The sequence below is a fragment of the Idiotropiscis lumnitzeri genome, chromosome 1 (genome assembly GCF_059441095.1).
Source record: "Idiotropiscis lumnitzeri isolate Australia: NSW breed Sydney's pygmy pipehorse chromosome 1, RoL_Ilum_1.0, whole genome shotgun sequence".
Taxonomy (NCBI): Eukaryota; Metazoa; Chordata; class Actinopteri; order Syngnathiformes; family Syngnathidae; genus Idiotropiscis; species Idiotropiscis lumnitzeri.
In genome coordinates this window covers 18,025,061-18,046,020 of record NC_142391.1, presented here as the reverse complement: position 1 = coordinate 18,046,020, position 20,960 = coordinate 18,025,061, and the positions used below count along the sequence as shown (strand labels likewise).

The following is a 20,960-nucleotide window of genomic DNA, read 5'->3' as shown; positions in this document are numbered from 1 at the left end:
TTTTATGGGCCTGATCTGGCCCGCGGGCCGTATGTTTGACACCACTGCTTTAAGATGATAAAAAACAATCTTGGTTATATTTCAATATGAGTAATAAAACAGAGCTCAAAGTAAAAAATGACGCACAGGTTCTTCACACATTGTGAGGGTTTAAAATCTTGTAGTATTGGGAAAGGTTTCTCTCTCTGACCTTCAGGGCCAATAACTAAAATCTCTGTTTTGTCCTGATGCACGTCGGGTCGACCCTTACTGAATACTGAAAAGTTTTTTTTCTGGTCGGCCATCAAATTAAATGGAAAAAGCTGGAAATGGAAAGCAAGGATAAAAATTAAAAGGCGAGAGAGAGGGAGTTTTTATTCATTTAAGATGGCAACCCAGTCTGAATTTATGGATTATTTTGTCCATAATGTTAACAAAAACAGGATGGCAAAACACGTGGTTTGCACCTCACGGAATGAAGACAACAAGGACAACGTCTAACTTCGATCATCATTACAAAACCCAGGGGTCAGCTGACGTCATAGTTTACCTTGCGTTACGAACACTAGTTTAGGTCCAAAAAAATTAAGTTTAAGTGCAGCTAAGTTACGTAACTAGGTGTGGTATTGCCCATAAACTTTGTCATAGATTCGTGTATTTACACATTTACTCTTACACGAAGACAATATAAACAAGAAAAACACGACGACAAACGAACATCCAGAGCTCAATTCAACTCAGCTAGACAAATCTCATTTAAACTGTCGTCTGTCTCCATCTAGTGGATTAAAAGTCAAGTTCATCTCTTTCGCTCCCTATCGACCTTTCTAGCTGCGTGTTATTTAGTTATTATAAGGTTATTAACGTAACATTACATCCGATTTGTTCTACGCTAATACGAAATTTGGCTTAAGTTTTTTCTACAATGATCAATATGAGTAAAACTATTCAATCATATCAAATGAATTTTGAACACGTTTCTCGTGTGAATGAATGCAACAGTCATTGGCCGTAAATTATCGCACGTCAGTACAAAAATAAACCCCTGTGAACCACTCCACTATCAATTGACCATGGGACTCGTTTGTAACATGGCTTACTAAAGTTGGAGCTTTCAATGGACCACTGCACGTCTAGTGACTTGAGAGTTCACTTCTTGTATGGCATTAGAGCATTTATTCCATATCACAGATATCAGACAGTGTTTTACAAATGTTCTGTCTTTTTCAACGTATATATGTATATATATATATATATGTATATATATATATAAAAAAAAAAAAAAAACCTCAGGTTGTATTTCCTCAATAGGAGGGAGTTTGTGACGAGTAGGGCAGTGATAGGTCCAATCTGCTCCGTTGTTGTTGTTTTTTTTTATCAATAATTCATTGATACCATTTTCTATTGGAGGGTCACTGATGGTGTAGTGGTACACTCGCCTATGTGCGGGCAGCGTGATTCATTTCCCAATCAGTGACGGTGTCTATGTCTGCCCAGTGACTGGCTGGCGACCAGTTCAGGGTGTAGTGCGCCTTTCGCCCGTAGTCCGCTGAGATAGGCTCCAGCACCCTCCCGCGACCCTGTACAGAATAAGCGGTGTGGATAATGACATGACATGACATTTTCTATTGATATCACTCACCCAACTATCGCGATACACATCGATATGGAATTATCGTCACATCCCTAATCAAGTATATGAAATAAATGGTCAAATGGCTTGCCATACTTCTTGCCATACGAGCAACAGTTGCCCTTGTGAGGCTCCCTCCTCAATTCTGGATGTTTTTGCAAGATATCATGTCCCTCGGGACGGTGAACTGGGGTACAAAATGCATAATTTGAAATTGTAGTTGCCTCTGAAGACGGGGGCGATTCTGAAAGTGCTTCATGATACAAATTGAAATCTCAGATCACCAGATCTCAGATCGCTTGTTTTTCACATTGGTGTATATTGTATAAAGTGACACAAATGTGACTGATTCGTTTATAATAAACTAAAATCCCAACTCCAATCCAAAAGGACTGAAAACATAGGAATTGGCACCCATTGAATACATTTAGAAAACCTTAACAGAATAATAGAGACAAGGCAATTTTGAAGGGTCATATGGTGGCCATCTAAAAGAAATGGTTGCCATCTTGGACTTTCGCGTGGCCCCTCACAAGTTGGCTAAAAGGCTCTGGAAAACAAATATCCCACCTTTCATGCTTTGATCATTAATTTTCACAATTTCCTTCAAATTCTGCTCTCACATGCTTCACTAGTGTACTTACAAATTCCCCAAATCATGGATTTTATGCATTGTTCATCACATTTGATTTGAAAGGTGTTGTACCCGGCGGAAACCCACGCAGGCATGGGGAGAACATGCAAACTCCACACAGGAAGGCCGGAGCCGGGATTGAACCCACGCCCGATGTTGTCTCACACTGTGAGGCCATCGTGCCAACCAGTCGGGCCACCGTGCCGCCCACCTGTGAATGTATTCTACAGATAGTAGGAAGTGGAGAGGAAGCAGGTCGTGGGCCAGGTGAAGGTTGGACTCATCAGCACAGTCATGAAGGTCACAAGCTGATTCCGTGACTCACTGTTCACTCTGACCCCCATTCATATAATTCGCTGTTTCATGATGAGTCAGTGTTGTCAGCTCATGTCCAGAAGGTCCCGGGATTCCCAGCAACACAAAGTGTACCCTGGTGTTTTGTTTGTTTTTCCGCATTCCGTGTCAGGTCTGGACGAAAGCTTAACATCCAAAGCAAATGTACTATTTGTCACTGTTCTGAATTACAACTTTGCCATTCAAGTGTTTAGGATTTAAAAGATGAATGATGATGATGTTTTCTTTCACACATTATCCTGTTTTAGATCCTGGTCATTTACAACAGCAATCTGCAAGGCTTCTTTTGCTACCAAAGTCAGATGGGATAGACTCTACCTCCCCTTTAACCGCTATTTCTAATCGCTCAAGGGTAAACTCAATTCCCATTCTTCAAACATATGCAAGCATCCATGGAGAGATGTCAGCAATGAGCTTGATTAAATATCTAGCTAACATTAATTTGTTCAACTACAGAAAGAAAAATCGAGATGGTCCATCAAGAAAATTTGCATTAAATAGCGTTTTGATTACACTGGTTGTATTTAGGCAAGATTATAATAGCTTGCCTTTCTGTCAGAGTTTAGCACGATGACATACTTGGTGCATCTTGGCATGCTTGAAGTGGAGCCATGACGCAGTGTCATTAAAAGGCAAGATATTATCTTCTTTTAAAATGTACAAAACAAATTAAGTACATTTGTGAGTATTCTTATGCCAAAATGCAAATATCGTATCATCATTAACACTTGCAGAACATCTCATCAAACTTGTCCCACTGAAAGGAGATAAAGCAAGGCTGAGGCTTCCCACTTTCAGAACACTCTTTGTTTTTAAAACATACAGCATACTGTCACTCAAAGGCAGTTAAGACACACAGCTGTGTTGTAAACCTGTTAAGTTATCTGCGAATAAATGCAATGAATTATGTTATACTTGTTCTAGCGCTTCTGGAATCATTCAGCAATGTATAAATGATATCTTTTGCGATGTTTATCACCATACTGTACGTTCTAAAACCGGTCAATTGAATCGGCTTTAAAAAAAAAAGTCCTTGCATTATTACAGTAATAGCTGGTATTGTTTTTAATGGTATATTGACATTTTCTGCCATGTTTGTAAATGTCACTGTACATTGTGAAGAGAATCGCAAATTAATTCAAAATCACAATATCTGTCAGAAAAATCTCAATACAATTTTTTCCCTAAAATCGTTCAGCCCTAATTGTCGTTTTCCAACAATAATAATAAACAATCTATAGTGAGTGCCTATACGGAGAGGAAAAATCTTTATGTCCATAACATCGAAAATACTGGGGCGATCGTTCTCATGTTTTCATCGGTTGACGTGGGCCTGAGTAGAGATGTGCACATGAATTTTGGTGAAGATTGATCAGACATGAAGTGAAGTAAAGCTTTTAACATAAGCCGTTTTAGACTGTCTGAAAAGTGCGCAATTTTGTTTCAATGTCATAATATGTCAATGTCAAATAATCGATGCATGCACTCCAGGTAGGCGACATAAAAGTTGAAATGGCTGACTTTGTTGGAATTGCAAATGTATGCAAATGTGTCATGGCACAGCGTGCACGAGCCACACGAGAAACCCCCACTCCTCGCCAGCGATGTAGCCCAGTTTTATTTTAAGTGACAGTTTGCTGGAAATCCCCCACCTAGAGGATTTAGCTCCGCCCCTGCCGCCCAACCACACACACGCACACAGTGGACGCGTACAAACCAAGCGCTCATCCAGCTAACTACAAGCAGGCGCGATCATGGCCCTTCACAGGACCACCGTAACCAACCAAATGGATTACAACCGGGAGTCCAAAGAAGGGAAGGCGTCGACAGACGAGCGTCTGGATAGCGGCGTGGACTCTCTGAAAGAGGAGGACTACCAGGCTGTAGCCGAAGAGATATGGCGTCTACAGCTGGAGTGCCAGCCGTCGCAAAACAAGCAACTTCCAGCGTGTGCAGCTGCCGAGATACAAGAATGGAAAACACAAGTCACCGAGGACGGAGACACGTAAGTTGCACCACAAATGGCGCTAGCGGGATGTACGGCCCACCCGCTTGAACTAGCTAAACTCGCCAAATCGGCCGAGCAGGCCTGTCTGCGAGGTAATTCGATCCCCTTCGTGTCGGGAGCGTTTTCTTCCCAACTTTCCGTTAAAATGCATTTCAGAATGCAGCCGGAGCGCGAGTTAACCTCTCTGCCCCCTCCCTTGAAGTGATGTTACTTGGTGCCACATTGGTATTAGTAGTTTGGTTTCTAATCACCGGTTTAACTGCGGCCTGAAACAGTTGGGTTGCACGTAAACAAAAGGCCATTATCAACAGGAATCTACTATGGCCGCGGGTCAGCCTGGGAAAGTCCCATGCGCGCCGCCGAATAATCCCAAACGGCGCGCGCCCCCTCCCGTTAAAACGAGAAATCAGAAGTGGGTGGCCACAATTTTGTCGAAAATAATCTGAAATCACGCCGATTGAAAAACACAATGCCCGATTTTAGTCATAAGTGGAGTTGCGATGTGAAAATACGTCACGTGTAGGTGGGGGCTGCAGGCGTAATTTTAGAATAAAAAAAAAAAAAATCTTGTTTACATTATAGTGTCTCATATATATATATATATATATATATCCTGATCCTGTTTTTCACATGTCACACCATGTGGCAAGACGTCCAACAGTTCTGATTTGTCGGACTTTTGTGGTGGTGGTCATAAAACGTCCCAGACACCAAACAATCGAGCGTTGTGTATGACACACTACACAGGCTATGATGCGTCAAAATCGCCTATGTGACACTACGTTTGTCTGCCAAAAGAGCTATATTCGTGTAGTCTGACCTTGGCATAAATTGTTATTGAACGCATTGCACATAATTCAAATTAGAATAATCTCACGGCACACCTCCAAGCAAAAAAAAAAGTGTTACTACATGTCGGCGGCATTATTAGCTAATACTTTTCAGACCAATTGAGTGAACTTGGATAATACCTGATCATGACACCGTCTTGTTGAGTGTTTCTGCTTTTAGACTTATGAGCCAAAAAATATTAGACAAGTATGATTAAAGATGCGAACATGGTAATCTGTTGAACAGTAATGAAAGGAAAACCGCTGAGTTACCTTTCTACCCCCTGAGGGAAACAAGTCATTTCACTTGAACTTGTGGGTAACACAAGAGTGATTTTTCTCATTGTTAACAACTGGAAAAACTTCAAAGGGACCTTGTTGGGTTAATTCAGTGCTTCTCAAATAGTGGGGCGGCCCCCCCTGGGGGGGCCGGTGCGATGCTGAGGGGCGCACGTGTGACCCTGTGGAACATTCTTTTTTTTCCCCCCGCCCTTCTACAATAAAGGGTAATTACACCTCCACTCCTGTAGTTGGCAGTGGCGCTCTCCTTGCTCGTTGTGCGCAGCGAGTATTAACTCTACGGTGTAAGTTTGTTTTGCAATGAAAATGCTATTTTTTATAGTTGCGGTGGAGAGTGGCTGGTAGTGGGGAGGCGCAAATTGATTTCTTCTTGCTAGGGGGGGAGTGGGGGGGGCGTAACAGAAAATAATTGAGAAGCACTGGGTTAATTACTGCACTGCATGGCACTTCCAAAGAACGCATCTTTGATGTTTTAATACCTCTTGCAAAATCTTTTTCTGCAAATAGACTGCGCCAAGATGCTGTCATGATGTAAATAATGCCAAATAAAAAAATGCTAAAGAAAATGTCAATGTAAGCCAAATAAACAAGTGTGCATCATCGGGGAAAATGTGCCGTCTGGAGTACTCTGGTGCGCGGTCGCCACTTGTCATCATGTGCTAGGCTATCGCGTCCACCTCTGAGACGTTCTCTCGTTTGGTGTCGCCTCCGTTATAGGCTGTTGTCACTTGTCGAACCTTGCTTCTCACTTTGAACTTTCAGCACAGCATGGTTGTGTTGTGGGTGGTGAAAAAGCTTCCGGATTTGAATCGCCAGCTACAACAGCGACGTCTGTTTTCTCTCTCGATCAGACGGGTGGAGTCACGTGACTAGAGGCGATGTAGTCGTCTTAAAGGGGCATGAACATTGCCGCAGACAGAAAAGGCTTTTCTTTTTTTTTTTTTTTAAACACCGAGTTTACCGACTTGGGCAAAATGATTTTGGTCATTGGAATAAATTTCGGTAACCGTAAATTTTCGGTTTATCGCCCAGCCATACCCTGTAACTTTTCTCATATTTAATTTCTTTATCTTTTCTTACAATGTGTACAAGTGTTTTGCTTTTAAGAAGTTTGACTCTGCATATTGTATCATCTTGTTATTGTCTGTCTCCAGGCTACTGCACTTAGCTATTATTCACGAGGCAAAGGACTACATCAAAACAATGACTGAACTCTCCAAGAACACAAACTTCCTCGACGTCCAAAACGACCAGCGACAGGTGTGTGAGCTGAAGTTTGTTAAGCTCATGAAGCCCTCCTTCACAGAGTCATGGAATGGACGTTCTCTCTGTATCCCACTTTTAGACGCCTCTCCATTTAGCAGTCATAACAAACCAGTCAGACGTGTGCCAGCGCCTTCTGGCCGACGGCTGCGACCCCACGTTGGTGGACGACGGCGGGGACATGCCGGTCCACATCGCCTGTCGCCATGGCAACCTGCTGTGCTTCAGCGTCCTCACGCAGTTCTGTCGTCCGGAGCATCTCCAAACGATGATGGCGGCATTCAACTACCAAGGTAAGCTTTTAGCCAAGCAGCATTTTCTTTGTTTTTTGTAGGGTAATAATAGCGCTTGGTTTTACGTGATAGTTGGTTTTAATTTTGTTTTTGCAATTCAGTTAGAAGATGGATTGATAGATAGTTTGTTTTAAGAGCAGGTTTGTTGCTTTTTATACTTTCTTCCACATTCTTCATGTTAGTTGAGTTTTTATTAGTTCAGTTATTTTTTTTTTATACATGGCGTAATTGTCTAGTGCAAGATTTAAATTGGGAAAAAAAGTCACTAAGTATTGTGTAATATAGTAAACTACAATTCTCAAACAACTATTTGACCTTCCTTCTTCTGTGAAAAAAAATAAATAAATAAAAATAAATGTTTAAAATTACCAGAATGCCTAATGATATTAATTCACAAGACAAAAACAAAGGACATTTTCACTGTAATTATAGTTAGTTTATATGTAAAGTGGAGTTCATTAGATGTTTTTTTTTTCCCCAAGGATTTTCATTTGAATTTCTTCCATTAACAAAACAGTTTTTCATTCATTCTCGTTTACTATAATAACCATCGTTTTTAGTATGCGGGTGTGGCCATTTGACCAGATTTCCTTCATCATCTACAATGTGGTCTATTAATGTACAAGAGCCCAAATTTTCAATTTCTAAAGCATTGCTTGATACTTGGTGTCGTGAGCCACAATTTGCGTTATGAGAACAAATTCAACTGGTGGGTCAAGGTAGCACTTTTTGATGAAAACTTTCCTGATAAAAGGTCTACAGAAAGGCAATGTTAGTTTAAAAAATTCCTGAAGTGAATGTAAGTTGATTTGATGTTGTTCTGATGTTTTCCCATGCTGTGTCTTCCTAAACAAGCTTCAGGCAACTTGCGTCATTTGGACGCGAGAGCCTCCACTTGACTTGTCACTCTGCCAAAGCGAGCCTCCGTCTGTCGAGGTGTCGCATGTTAAGCTGCTTCTTCGATGTCTTCAACAGGTCAGAACTGCCTCCACTTGGCCTCAGTTCACGGTTTCCTCTCCCTGGTGGAGAATCTTGTGGATCTGGGAGCTGATGTTAACTCCAAGGTAAACAGCGGACTCGTGCAACATGCTTGTTTTAGGCGTATTCGAAACATTTCCTTCTCTCATTCGTGAATTCAAATGAAAAACGCATTCCTGCTGTTTTCCTCTCATCCTGTAGGAGCAGCGCAACGGCCGCAGCGGGCTACACCTGGCTGTCGACCAACAGAATCTGTCGTTGGTCAAACTGTTGCTGAAAAAGGGAGCTGACCCCAATCTCCTGACATTCGGAGGCCACACCGCCTTCCACCTCACCTACGGTCGCGGCAATGACGACATCAAAAAGGAACTGTTTGCATTGACCCGTCCCGACTTGAGGGAGCTGCCCGACAGCGAATCGGACGACAGCGAGTACGATGAGGACAGAGAGTCGGACGAGGAGGTGCGCGGGTGGTCAAAACGTCCACTGCACGTCACGGTGGCAAAGCAATTATGTTCACTTAACACTGTTGCATTTTTCAGGTGGGTTATGATGACATCCAGTGGAACGGCCACTAGCAGGAGGTGACGAAATGGGACCCTGAGGATGAGGTCAAGAGAAAAGGCCTTGTCATGTCTACCGCCTGCCTCATGGTGTGGCAGAAGCTGCAAGGACATGAAGGAGGTCTCGTGACACAAACAAGTGGCGAGCAAAGAGCGCGAGAGAAGCTAAGAGGCAGCTGTAGGAGCTTATCAAACAGACTGGCAGCCGACTCGAGCAGCAGCACTGCGGGAACGCACCGTGTGCGCATGCGCTTGCGTTTCATGGCTGCCAATCATTCACAAATGCATAGATCCACACAAGCATCTCTCTTGTATGATATTGTAAATGCTGTGTATACAAAGATGTATTTTCTATTGAAGCTCTATCTGTGTACAGTAGGACAGGTTGTAAATGTTGGACAGCGACACTCCATTTAAATTAAAACACTCATATTTAATAGTGAGAACTTTGTGTTTGTGACTCCAGAGAAGAAAGGCAACACGGTTGAAGCCAAATCATCAGTCTGGCATTATCATAGCACAATAAAGCAATGGAACACGATCAAGGCAGCAATAATAGGGGAAATGATATTCTGTCAGTGGTTTTGTGGACCTAAATAGCGACAGGTATGTTTTGTCACGCATGAAAGGCCGACTGGAAGGACTAACCTGCCACACATCGACAAGAAGCTTGGGGAATTTTGCGTGCAGAATGAGGCCGTGTCAACCAGGAAGCTTTGAGGTGTGTGGGCCAACAGGAAATTCCCAAGAACACTCAGCTGTTCATCACATTCCGTCCTCTCGTGCGCCAAAGAAGGGAATCTTTGCTCAACAGGATGTTTCAGTCAAGATAAGGGAGGGGAGTTTCGGCAGTTTCACTTCAACAGTGATGTGATTTCGTACTTGATCTGTATGCATAGTGTCGTTAAGTCGTATCCTGCTTGTCATCTCTTTATATTTAAATGTACTTATTTAAGAAAGATCATTTATCCATCCATTTTCTAAACCACAAATAACAGTCATTATCACCAATACCTGTTATAAACCTTTCATGACAATTTTAGGAAGTATTTCCCTCACACAAAGATGAGTCTAGCTGATATTAATTCTTAAAATGCAAAAACAAAGAAGCATTGGCTAGTATAGTGTGTATGCATTGTTTTGGAACATTTATCCAGAAACGTTTAAATGCATTTACGTATTATCTTTATTTGAGAGAATGTTTGCATACAACAAAGACAAAACTATAATAAAAAATGACATTTACATATTGTTGTGCAGGGGTCACCAACAGGGTGACTGCAGGCGCCTGGTGTTGCCCTTTCGGACCACATGAGTAGCCCGTGGGCCTGTTCTAAAAATAGCTTACCAGTGATGGTACATTGTGATGTAAAAGTTCCTTTATCCGTGGAAGCACTTAGGTTAGGGTCATTGAAATAAATGTATCCTAAGACACAAGATCACATTTGTATGTAAAAAATGAACTTTTTTTTTGCTGACCATACTTGAATGTAGATTTTTGGGGGTCTCGGAATCTAATAAAAAGGGTTTCAAGTCAAAAAAAAAAAAAACCTTCCCAGGCTAACCTGGTGCTGTAGGTCTAAGCATGTGCTTGGTGCAATGAGCAATATAAGAATCATGCAAGTCCATATTGCGCTTAATAACAATGACTCTGCTGCTTGCTAATGTTAGCAAGTTAGGTTACATTTACACTATAATGCACAATTCAGATTTTTTGGGTTAAATCCAATCTTTCTAGCCACAGACAGCATTTTTTTTTAAACATTCGCCTCTATTGACCCACTTGTGTCTTCCCTCCAGCGAAAATAAAGCAACGTGTCGGTAAAATCCTGCACTTGACCCCAGAGACGTGACAATGTGACAAAGTCTGTTTAAACTAAAAACTGCACCTCAACGCTAAACATACGTACATGCTCATCATATACCATGCAATTTTATACAGGTCTTCCCCATAAGTGCTTTCCCAAATGGAAGGCTCCAACAAATGGGTCAAATTTTCGTTAACGTTATTAGCAAATTGTACAAGACTGCAGCGACATACATCATTTTCTATCCCAGGCTATAAATTGATCATGAAAAGTAGAGTCTTTGAATGTTTCTATTCAAAAGTACGGTATGTTTATGATGAATTAATTATGCATCGACTCTTTAGGGCGGCTGATAACTAGAGCTGACCCCAACCTGAACTTTGGGAAAGAGGCAAGCCAATCGCGGGGCAGTGATGAAGTTATATGAATGGATTTTTTTTCCCTAATCCATTTGAAATGAGCGTGTTTTCATGGAATTCTGGCAAGGCACAGCCATTTCTGCGGTACTTCACATGTGCTCCTGTCGTCTGTGTCATCATAGGGGATGTGCCAAGTACCTCCTGAGGTCTGAACAATGGTGTCAGCGTTGGGAATACTCTGAACACACAAACACATTTAAAATAAGTATCTACACATTCTCGCCCGTGTCCTGTCTCCTCCTTACCTGAAATCGGACCCTCCTCCCTGCCGCAACGTGTCCATGCACGACTAGCTGATGGCCCCTCTGCCATTTGAAGAAGAGTCGCCTGGTGGCTTCGTCCGGCAAACAAGCCTTGTGGTCCCTCATCAGGTCCTTACTCACGAAGCGACAATTGTTACCCGAATTCAACGTGGCATATAGCAAGAAGGGGTCATCTTCAGAGCTAATGGAAAGTGTTGGAAAAACAAAAACAAATAGCTCCAAATAGATAGCTCGGTAACAACATGTAGCATTGTGTACTGCAATCCTTACATGTTGTCAGTATAAAAGCAATGAGCTTTCTGCTGGATAAGGTTCATGTTGTGTCTGTCCCAAGATCTAGAGGGCCGCAGCATGTGTTTCCTCCCCAGCACCAGAACAGTCAAGCCCTGTCGCTTGAGCTCCGACACCACAGCCAGCAACTGAAACCCATGCACAAATGAGAACCTACTTTATACACACACGTTATTCTTTTAACATCTGCAATTAGATGCCGATCAGTTGGCCACGATAGGTGCCACAGATACTTGTGAGGAAAATGCATCAACGAATCCTGCAAATGTAAATTGAATCTGGCTTATCATATCAGGAGCTTGGCGGAGAGGAGTTTCATGATGATGCTACTTCAGTCACTTATTGTTCTCTACTTGGGGGGAGGGGGGTGGTTTCCTGTAGTTTGTGATTTATTGATTGGAGGCCTTTCCACACTGACGCTCAATCCTTAGCAGGAAAGTTTTTCAAACTTGTCTGTACAGCTTCTCTTGCTGATGTTAATTTCCATGTCAACGGTTTCAGGCCCTTTAAACAGTGCTCAAATTGTGTCTTCCTTATCCTTCTTGAGTTGTCCAAGTTTGGCAGTGTTGAATGAGTGGAATGTATTGGACGGGACACACAAAAAGCAATGTAGGATATTACGGTGTCTGCATATTCATTTTAATGACATTCTAGTCAGTGCAGTCCAAACCGTCCTAGTGGCAGCTTTGGCGCATTAGTCCACCTCTAGACTGTTTTCACTGCAGGTTTCAGACATTTACGTTAGTGCTTGTATGTTGAACTCAAGTGAATTATCGCAGGAGTCAGACAATATTTAAACTTAACATGGCACACATTTCTTATTGTACCAAATATTGATATATTTTGTTGCCTATTCGAGACCTTCAAGTTCCCGGGAATTACAGACTCTTGGGACTTGAAGTGGGACAGTAACATTAACTCGATCCTGAAAAAAGCCCAGAAAAGGATGCACTTCCTACTGCTACTGAGGAAGGACGGCCTGCCACAGGAACTGTTCAGACAGTTTTATGCACAAGTCACTGAATCAATCCTGTACTCATCCATCATAATCTGGTGCTACCACAAAAATGGACAAAATCTGACTGCAGATTAGGACAGTTATGTCTGCTGAAAAAAAATAATAATCGGTAACCTCCTACCCACTCTTAAGGACTTTCTCGTTGCAAGAACCAAGACATCCACATCCTGCTCAGCAACTCTTCTTCCAGCTCCTTCCTTTGGGTAGGCGCTATTGAACTAGGAACACTATAACCAGTAGACATTGTAATAGCTTCTTCCCTCTTGCCATTAACTCCTTTACCAGTTGACTCAAAATTCCATATGGGTATGTTGCAAAAGTTTGACAATTTTTGCACAACTCTGTGTGAAAGTATTCTAATATTGATTATTGCAATTTCAACTCTCGACATATTTGCTGTACTGTTGTTAATATAGGGTTGAAATGCAAGGACGGAATCACTTTAAACTGACAAAGACGGACGTGGGGTGGAGGACGATTACTTTTATGAATAAGGACGAACGTGTAAGGTCGGAAAGGTGCCCAGGTCAAGGACGGGCGGCAAAATGGGGTAAGGTGGTAATTGATAACTGAACAAACTGTCATTTTTGTAATTATTGCACTACAGTATGGGTCACTGCATCATTTGCACAGCTACCATGGTTTGGTACTGCAGGACTTATGGTACCCTTCTTGTTATAGTTGCTTGTTATTGTAATACTACTTCGATTCATAATACCAGAAACAAATTTCTTGTGGGGTTTTTTTTTTTTTTTTTTTACTTACTGGGCCAATAAAAAATGCCACGCATTCTAATTCTGTACACCAAATCAATAATGTGTGCACCCAACAGCTCTAACAACCAAATTATTTTCTTTGCAATTGCATGGATTGAGGTATTGTCATGCATCCCATACCACAGTGAACATTATACATTATAAGTAAGGATAGATGATTATCGACTGGGCTGATAATCGGCGGCGATATTTAGCATTTTGGCACATCAAACATTTTTTTTTGCCGGGCAATATAAGATCAGGGAATTATTTATTTTTTAAAATGTTCAGTTAACTTCCTAAGAGATGCTGCTCACCCACAACACTTATCAGGCTCAGCAGTCTAAAAAAAATGGATGGATGGATGGCTGACAACTCATGACTAAATATAGAGCCTCATCATTGTATTTAACGTCAATCTGCATAAGACACTCACAGAATGAAATAGACGGATGTGGGCAGGCAAAGTGGAGTTTAAAATGGCTTGTTTTAAAAAGGCACCTCCCACACACATGTTCATACAATGCCTCGTTAGTCATTGTGGGACCTTTAAAAAAAAAGCCCCTAATATGTAGTTACCTTTGAAAATGGTATAACTGTGTTTGTATAACTAAAATGGCTAAACGTGGATGAAATTCTTTGCCAGTGTCCTTACCATCTCTGACTTCCTGCTTCTGTCCTTGTTGATATTTGCCACATTAAGACCGTCTACAACCACATCGAAGGTTGGCTTCATCTTCACAAATGCCTTGAACCTTTCCAACTCCTGAGGAGGCAAAGAAGTAAATTGATCATGCAATAGATGAATGCTCTGTGTGTGTGTGCGCAGACTATTGGAGAGTGACAATTGGTCCTGAGTCAGATTGGGTGGATGGCTTGAAATATAGACTTGAAGCTTAAAAAAGCTGGTGAGGTATAATATTTGATCAACCAAACCAGATGAAAATACTGATAAATATGCAGTACTCTTTGTCATCAGAGCATCATTTTGTACAGTGCTGAACAAAACTTCAGTTCTCTTTTAAAATTCAGAGGTTTGTTGTTATTTGTGGTTTGGAGTTGAGCCGGAGATCCGGCTGGGAGAATAACTAGTCAAATTATGGAATTTAAATAATCACAGGCCATTTAAAACATAAAAGTGTAGCTGATTGTTTCTTCTTTCTCTCAATACAAATATATATTGCCACCTGACACTGACAACAGTCTGCGAAATTAACCATGCCAACCGTATTCAAAACTGTAATATTGTCGGAGAAAAAAGGAGGGGAAAAAAAACAAAACCACAGGGAAGACTTCTTTTTTTGCTTCAAAACTTAAGCTTTTTTTTCATAAACTAGCATTTCCTAAATACTTTACAACTTAATTTGTATAGCGCATTTTATAATAGTTACATCTGTAACAATACAACTCTCTCTATTTAACACATTTCACAACAGCTGGAGCTGTAACAAAGTGCTTTCCATATGGTGTAATATAAATTTGCGGGAAATTAAAACACATAAACAATAAATACCAGAAGAACAGCAGAAAAACAGTGAGAGTCCCATGTTGAGTCGAAAGCTCAAGGATAAAAAAGTGTCTTCAAACAAGTATGAAAAGTGGACAGAGAGGGGGCTTGCCTACTATTTAATGGAAGCTCATACCATAGGGAAGGACCGGCAACAGAAAAGCAACTAGTTGAGCTTCCACTCAAGCAAGGACAAAGTCTGCGGTAACCAAAAAAGACACTGCAAGAGGCCAATGAAACCATCTCGGGCAGCTGCAAGTCAAATTCTGTGACAAGAACTAAAGTCCAACTTTGCAGCAAGCGAAAACAACGTGTTGTGCTCCAGCATGGGAACATTGTGTGTGTTTTCACTTTTAGATTGCAGTGGTGTGGAAATAGAATTGTGTGAATTCCCCTGGACGTCAAACTGCGCGCACGCACTCACAATCAAAACGTGGTATGAAAAAGTGGAAGCTTGTTATGTTGATCGGGTAACAGAAGCAGAAAAAAAATGTTTCTCCAAAGCCCTGTCGTTCTATATTTATGTTGAATAAACAACTGAACACATACAATAATAAATCTTCCAACTTGGAGCGTGTATAGCTAAGACTGTAACATATCTTATTGCTTGGGTGTAAATATATCAACTAAAAAGGGAAGTAGTGAAGACAGAGGAGGGAAGACGAGAGACATTGAGTCTACTCCGAGTGTAATTATCCAGGGACTTTCCACGGTTGATATGTGAGACCAGCTCATTGTGCTGCAGTGGGTATTATGACAGCTTCCAACACACATTCATACACACAACTCTGAATACATTTGCACTTGCATACATCTGATACTATGATTCGACAAAAAAAGTGCTACACCGTTCACAATTACAATTTAGTTGGATTACATTTCTATCTTTTGGGATAAACCGCTGCCATCCAAGCAACGACTTTTTTAGGGACGTCAACAAGACAATGCCAAGCCACATTCGGCATGTGTTGTGACATCAGCGTGGCTCCGTCGTTAAGTAGTGCAAGTACAAGACTGGCCAGAAAGCAGCCCAGACCTGCCTCTCAATGTAAATGTGCTGCTTTATAAAGTGCAAAATACAACAACAGAGACCCCACACCGTCGAGAAACTAAAATTGGACATGGGGAAATTCCAACTACAAAGCTTCAGCAATTAGTTTTCATTCAAAAATACAATACGGTTTATCAGTTGGAACATTAATAACTCATCTTTGTAATGTAATCAGGGAAATATAGTTGAAAAGGATTTGCAAATCTTTACATTCTATTATTCTGTATGTTTTACAAAATGTCCCAACTTCATTGGGTTGGTAAATTTCAGACAAAAACAATGCAAGTGAACATAAAATGCAGTTTCAGGATCATGATTTTAATGATTAATAAAAAAAAGATATATTCAAAGCTACCTAGCGCTGCGTGAAAATGTTACTGCACTCTAAACACAATAACTGTCTGGGCCAGCCTCAGCAGCAACAACTGAAATCTGGGGGTCACCACGTAGTCGTGGCCAAAAGTGTCGGGTGAAGAGAGAGCAGGGCAGCGGCCAGAGGAATCTTGGCGCTCCGGTCCCCTGCTACACAAGCTTACTCTTGGGACACGGGATGTCACCTTTCTGGCAGGGAAGATAGACTAGACTAGGTATAGTCGTGTTTGCCTACACGCGCAGCTCGGGCTCCGGTACCGGTCCTCTGGAGAGGAATTTGACTCTCTTGCCCAAGGTGAAAAACACTGATCAAGTGATGGAGTCAGAGTGATTCCTGGCGTGAAGTGTCTGAAACAGCTGCTGTGGTCTTAAATGTCAGCGAGGTAAGAGGTACTGTGATAATTTCGTTACCAGGAAATGTCTGTACATCAGAAATCATTAAAAATTAAAAAAAAAGTTTCCCATCCAATTAAAGGAGATTGAATTACATTAAATATTTTTTTATTTTTTCTTAAAAGCTTTCCTGGCATATGGAGAACAAAATGTTACTGATTCCACCCATACATCTGTCTTTTACTTGAACTAAATAAACATTATTTTTTGGGGTAATCACAAGAAACTGCAGAAGACAAATGCCAGCTGTAAATTATAAAATGTTTCTGACGCGAAATAATTCAAAAGCCACAAAGAATATTGTTCAGCATCACACTAAAGTCATTCAGCCATTATTTACCTGGAAAGTGCAGCTTTTATAGCTCTATCTATGGGTTAATTTTCTTTAGAAATTATTAGTCACGAGCTGGCAAAAAGGTAAAACAGACCCTTGCAATTACCGTATTTTCCGGACTATAAGCCGTTACTTTTTTCCTAGATTTTGAACCATAAGGCTAATACAACAATGCGGCTTTTCTGTGGATTTTTCTTTCACCAGTAGGGGCGCTCTATAGTTAAAAGATGATTAAAAAATTATAGCTAAATCTATTTTTTTTCTCTTCGATCTGTTTTAATTAGCAAAGTTGTTTCCAGTTGGTTCTCTGATTGTATATCGTATTATTTATTTTTTTTTTGCTGTTGATTTTTTTTTTAAAGGAGTTGCTGCGGCTTATATATATATATATATATATATATATATATATATATATATATATATATATATATATATATATATATATATATATGTATATATATATATATGTATATATATATATATGTATATATATATATATATATATATATATATATATATGTGTGTGTGTGTGGGGGGGGGGGTGTGCGTGGGGGTGTGTGTGTGTGTGTGTGTGTGCGTGCGTGCATGTCTTATAGTCCGGATACTGTAAACGCAAATCGTATATTAACTAATCTGAAGCAACTGCAGCTGCATATGGGCTAAAGACGCCATCTAGCAGGAGAAAGGCGCATGAACAGTTGCTGTGTTGGGTTTTCAAGAAAAGTACACTTTTAGGATTTAAATATTTCACTTTGAAAAGTAATGACATGAAATACATATATTTTTAAAGGACTACAGGGATGTATTGCTGTTAAAAAAAGATGAACAAATATGTTATAGTACCATTTCAAAATGACATAGAGGACCTGAACATGACAAATATCACTGACCTCAGGCGTGGTCTTGTTGAAAACATCACGTCCCTGGATGATGTCAGTCATGACTCTGTTTCTCAGCTTTTGGTACTCCTCAGCAGTCAACTGAATGGATTCCAGCTCTGTTCCACAACTCTTGCACACACCCCTACACGCACACCAATATGCATACATAGCATTAGCTACCTCAGTTTTGTGTTCAGCTCCTCAAAAACGTTACAAGATTGTTCTGAAGGGGTTTTAGTCAAAAGAGGGAAGGAGCAGTGTGTAGTTACTTTGGCGAAATGCTGCTCCAAGTACCTCTCCACTTCTGTTGTGGAACACTGAAAAGAGGGAAGAGACCGTGAGACCTTAGAACAGGTCTGGTCCTCGAGGGCCACTGTCCTGCATGTTGATGAACTGATTATTTGAATCAGGTGTGTTGGAACAGGGAAACATCTGAAACAATGAGGATATTGGCCCTTGAGGGCCGGAGTTGCCCACCCCGGCCTTCGAGGAATCAAGTCAAAATGTGACAGAATTCCCTGTGTGTCTAATTATTATTTTAAATTAAATGCTACATGCGTCTAAATTATATTTTGTGATTTCTACTCAACTTGCTTTACTGCATGCTAGATTAACAATTGTTTTTTTTCCCCATACATTTGATTATTCACACTTGCTGTAAAAATCTCAGATTGAATCAGGCACTATAGTTAAGGTATCAAAATGCTCTATTTTCTTTCATAGAATTTTATACAACCAATTACTTCACCAAAGCTGTAGAGAAATGTTATCAGTATATTTGTTAAGTTTTTGGTAAATCATTCATGTTTTGCTGCAGAAGGCAGCAAACTGGTGATTTGGTGTGCAAATCTCAGATTAGAGCATGAAAGAAAATAATGTCATGATGAATTCGCAATGGGAAAGTCAAATCCAAATTTTTCTTTCCAATGTGTTAATGCGTTTGTGGAATATCAAGCAGAAAAGTCCACTGTTTTAATCCATCTCATACTGCTGACATGTTGTTGTCGACTGCCACCTGCTGCCAAACGTCATGTGACCCAACCCAGAAAAAAGGTGAGCCCTGACATTTGCAAAATGAGCCCATGAGCACTGTGATGTCAACAGCACGTGGCAGTCGAGGACTTCCGTACGACTTCTTATTAAACACAACAATCTGCTACATAAACTTTGATTTTCATCAACCCATCATCTTCATCACTGTCTTGTACCTTTCAAACCAGGTCCTGATGCTGCTCGCCAGACTCAGCTGCGGGTAAACTTGGTTGTTTCTCATGTACAGCAGAATTCCCAGCAGCCTCTCTTGCTGCTCACTCATCAACATGGACTCTTCACCCTCTACACTCGCTCTCTCAAACAGACAGGTCCAAGTCTCATGCTGTGGGTTCAGACCCTTCGCTAATAATTCATCATAAAGCGCCCAGGCAGTGCTTGGATACCCATTAAGCATGGCTGCAGCAATTAAATTGCCGTAATTGCGTGGTGATGGGGTAACAACCTGTAGGGATGACAATCAAATAAGATAACGTGACAGCGCCTGTCATAGCACTGGCCTGCACCTTACTGAGGATTGTTCAAAATCTGCAACAAACTGCTATTAAACTACCCAAAGATTGTTCACCTTCTTGAGGTCTTGTAGGAAGCTGAGAGCTTCTCGCCACCTGGCTGTGCGGCTGAAAGACTTAATAAAGAGACTGTAAGCGCCGGTATCCAAAGAGGGGAAGCTCTCTCGCATAATATCGTACACATCAAATACTTCTTTGTCATGATTGCCATTCACACAAATTGCCAGATACTGCAATAGGATTTTATAAGAAAGTGTTCCTGTTTCTGTGGCAACAAATGACAGCAGGGACCTACGGCAAAGCAGAATATACAAGAACGTTTGCAATGAATCACTGACACTAAATGCCAAATGACAGCAGCTCATAAAAACAAATAACAAACAGCTTTTGTGCCACACAGAAAGCCTTAAGTCCTCTTACTTGGCAATATCCAACTCTGCCCCAGACTTTAACAGTGTAGACAACATTCCAATGTCAAATCGTTCCGGACTTCCCAGGGACTCCTTCAGTTTCTTCCATTCCTCAACAGATAGCGGCTGGTCAGGAGGTTGCTGTTTTCCTGGAAAACACATCAGCCTTGATAAAGTACACATTTCTTACAAACCATAATGTAACAAACTCAAGCTCAGAAAATTAATAAATCTTTCATCCCATCCATCCATTTTATTTACACGAAGTGTCTAATAGCACAGTAATGCTGAATCGATTCTTGAAAATTGAATTTGTCCTACCTTTCCTCATCACAGGCTCCTCATGATGATTCTCTTCTGGGAAAAAAACAGCTTTCCTCTTCAGCATCTCTGCTGTCCTCTTCGCCGTCCCAGCAGCGAACACGGATTTGGGGACAGATGGATTTTGCCAAAAATTCTTGACCCCTCCATCTGGCACACTGTCCCACAACTCAAATGTCCTTCGTCTAATGATTTTATTTTTCCATTTGCTCTGCAAATGTGTCTGTCTAGTGTTGTTTCTGCACAATTCAGGTCCGGAGCTCCAATCCCTGGAACACCCAATGTGTGGTGCGGAAGGCAACGCAAGGAACGCGAAAGATCCTTGATTAAAACAAGGTAACACGGAACGAAGAAGGCACGGTTTAAGGTTTAATGTCACACTGGAGACCATGGCCAAATTCGCGCCTATGTAATGGTTTGAATTGAATATTGCCCTTCAAATTACAAATTTAAAATAATTCCGCCTAGAAACAAACTGTATGAATAGTATTTCGCCACACCACGAGGCGTAAAAGCACCGTAACTAAAAAAATAACGAGACACGGTTGACAAATATTTTGTTTTCAAGCACAAATAAATACGACTTTCACGTGAATTCTCTGTTGGGACTAAAATTCACTTTCAGCTCCTGTGCAACTTCAGCAGTGAGCTACGTCGCACATGTGACGCAATCAACATTCGACAGGAGAGAGTAACCGGAAATTAGTCGGCCAAATTTCAAAACAGGAAAAACCTCCATT

At 41.0% G+C, this 20,960-nt stretch overlaps 2 protein-coding genes across 2 annotated transcripts; one reads left to right on the top strand and one right to left on the bottom strand.

Moving 5' to 3' along the window:
* Positions 1 to 4,109: 4,109 nt before the first annotated feature.
* Positions 4,110 to 9,272, top strand: nfkbiab (nuclear factor of kappa light polypeptide gene enhancer in B-cells inhibitor, alpha b). Its single transcript, XM_088298198.1, has 6 exons — positions 4,110 to 4,605; positions 6,893 to 6,998; positions 7,084 to 7,294; positions 8,270 to 8,358; positions 8,474 to 8,734; positions 8,815 to 9,272. The coding sequence occupies exons 1-6, from the start codon at positions 4,355 to 4,357 to the stop codon at positions 8,848 to 8,850; spliced, it is 954 nt and encodes a 317-aa protein (XP_088154324.1). The 5' UTR covers positions 4,110 to 4,354; the 3' UTR covers positions 8,851 to 9,272.
* Positions 9,273 to 10,003: 731 nt separating this feature from the next.
* On the bottom strand, positions 10,004 to 20,954 carry prorp (protein only RNase P catalytic subunit). Its single transcript, XM_088297693.1, has 10 exons — positions 20,221 to 20,954; positions 19,910 to 20,048; positions 19,546 to 19,780; positions 19,136 to 19,422; positions 18,197 to 18,244; positions 17,937 to 18,069; positions 14,045 to 14,155; positions 11,596 to 11,744; positions 11,308 to 11,506; positions 10,004 to 11,240 (listed from the first exon to the last, which is right to left on the bottom strand). Exons 1-10 carry the CDS (start codon positions 20,609 to 20,611, stop codon positions 11,112 to 11,114), a joined length of 1,821 nt encoding a protein of 606 aa, XP_088153819.1. The 5' UTR covers positions 20,612 to 20,954; the 3' UTR covers positions 10,004 to 11,111.
* Between the last annotated feature and the right edge of the window lie 6 nt (positions 20,955 to 20,960).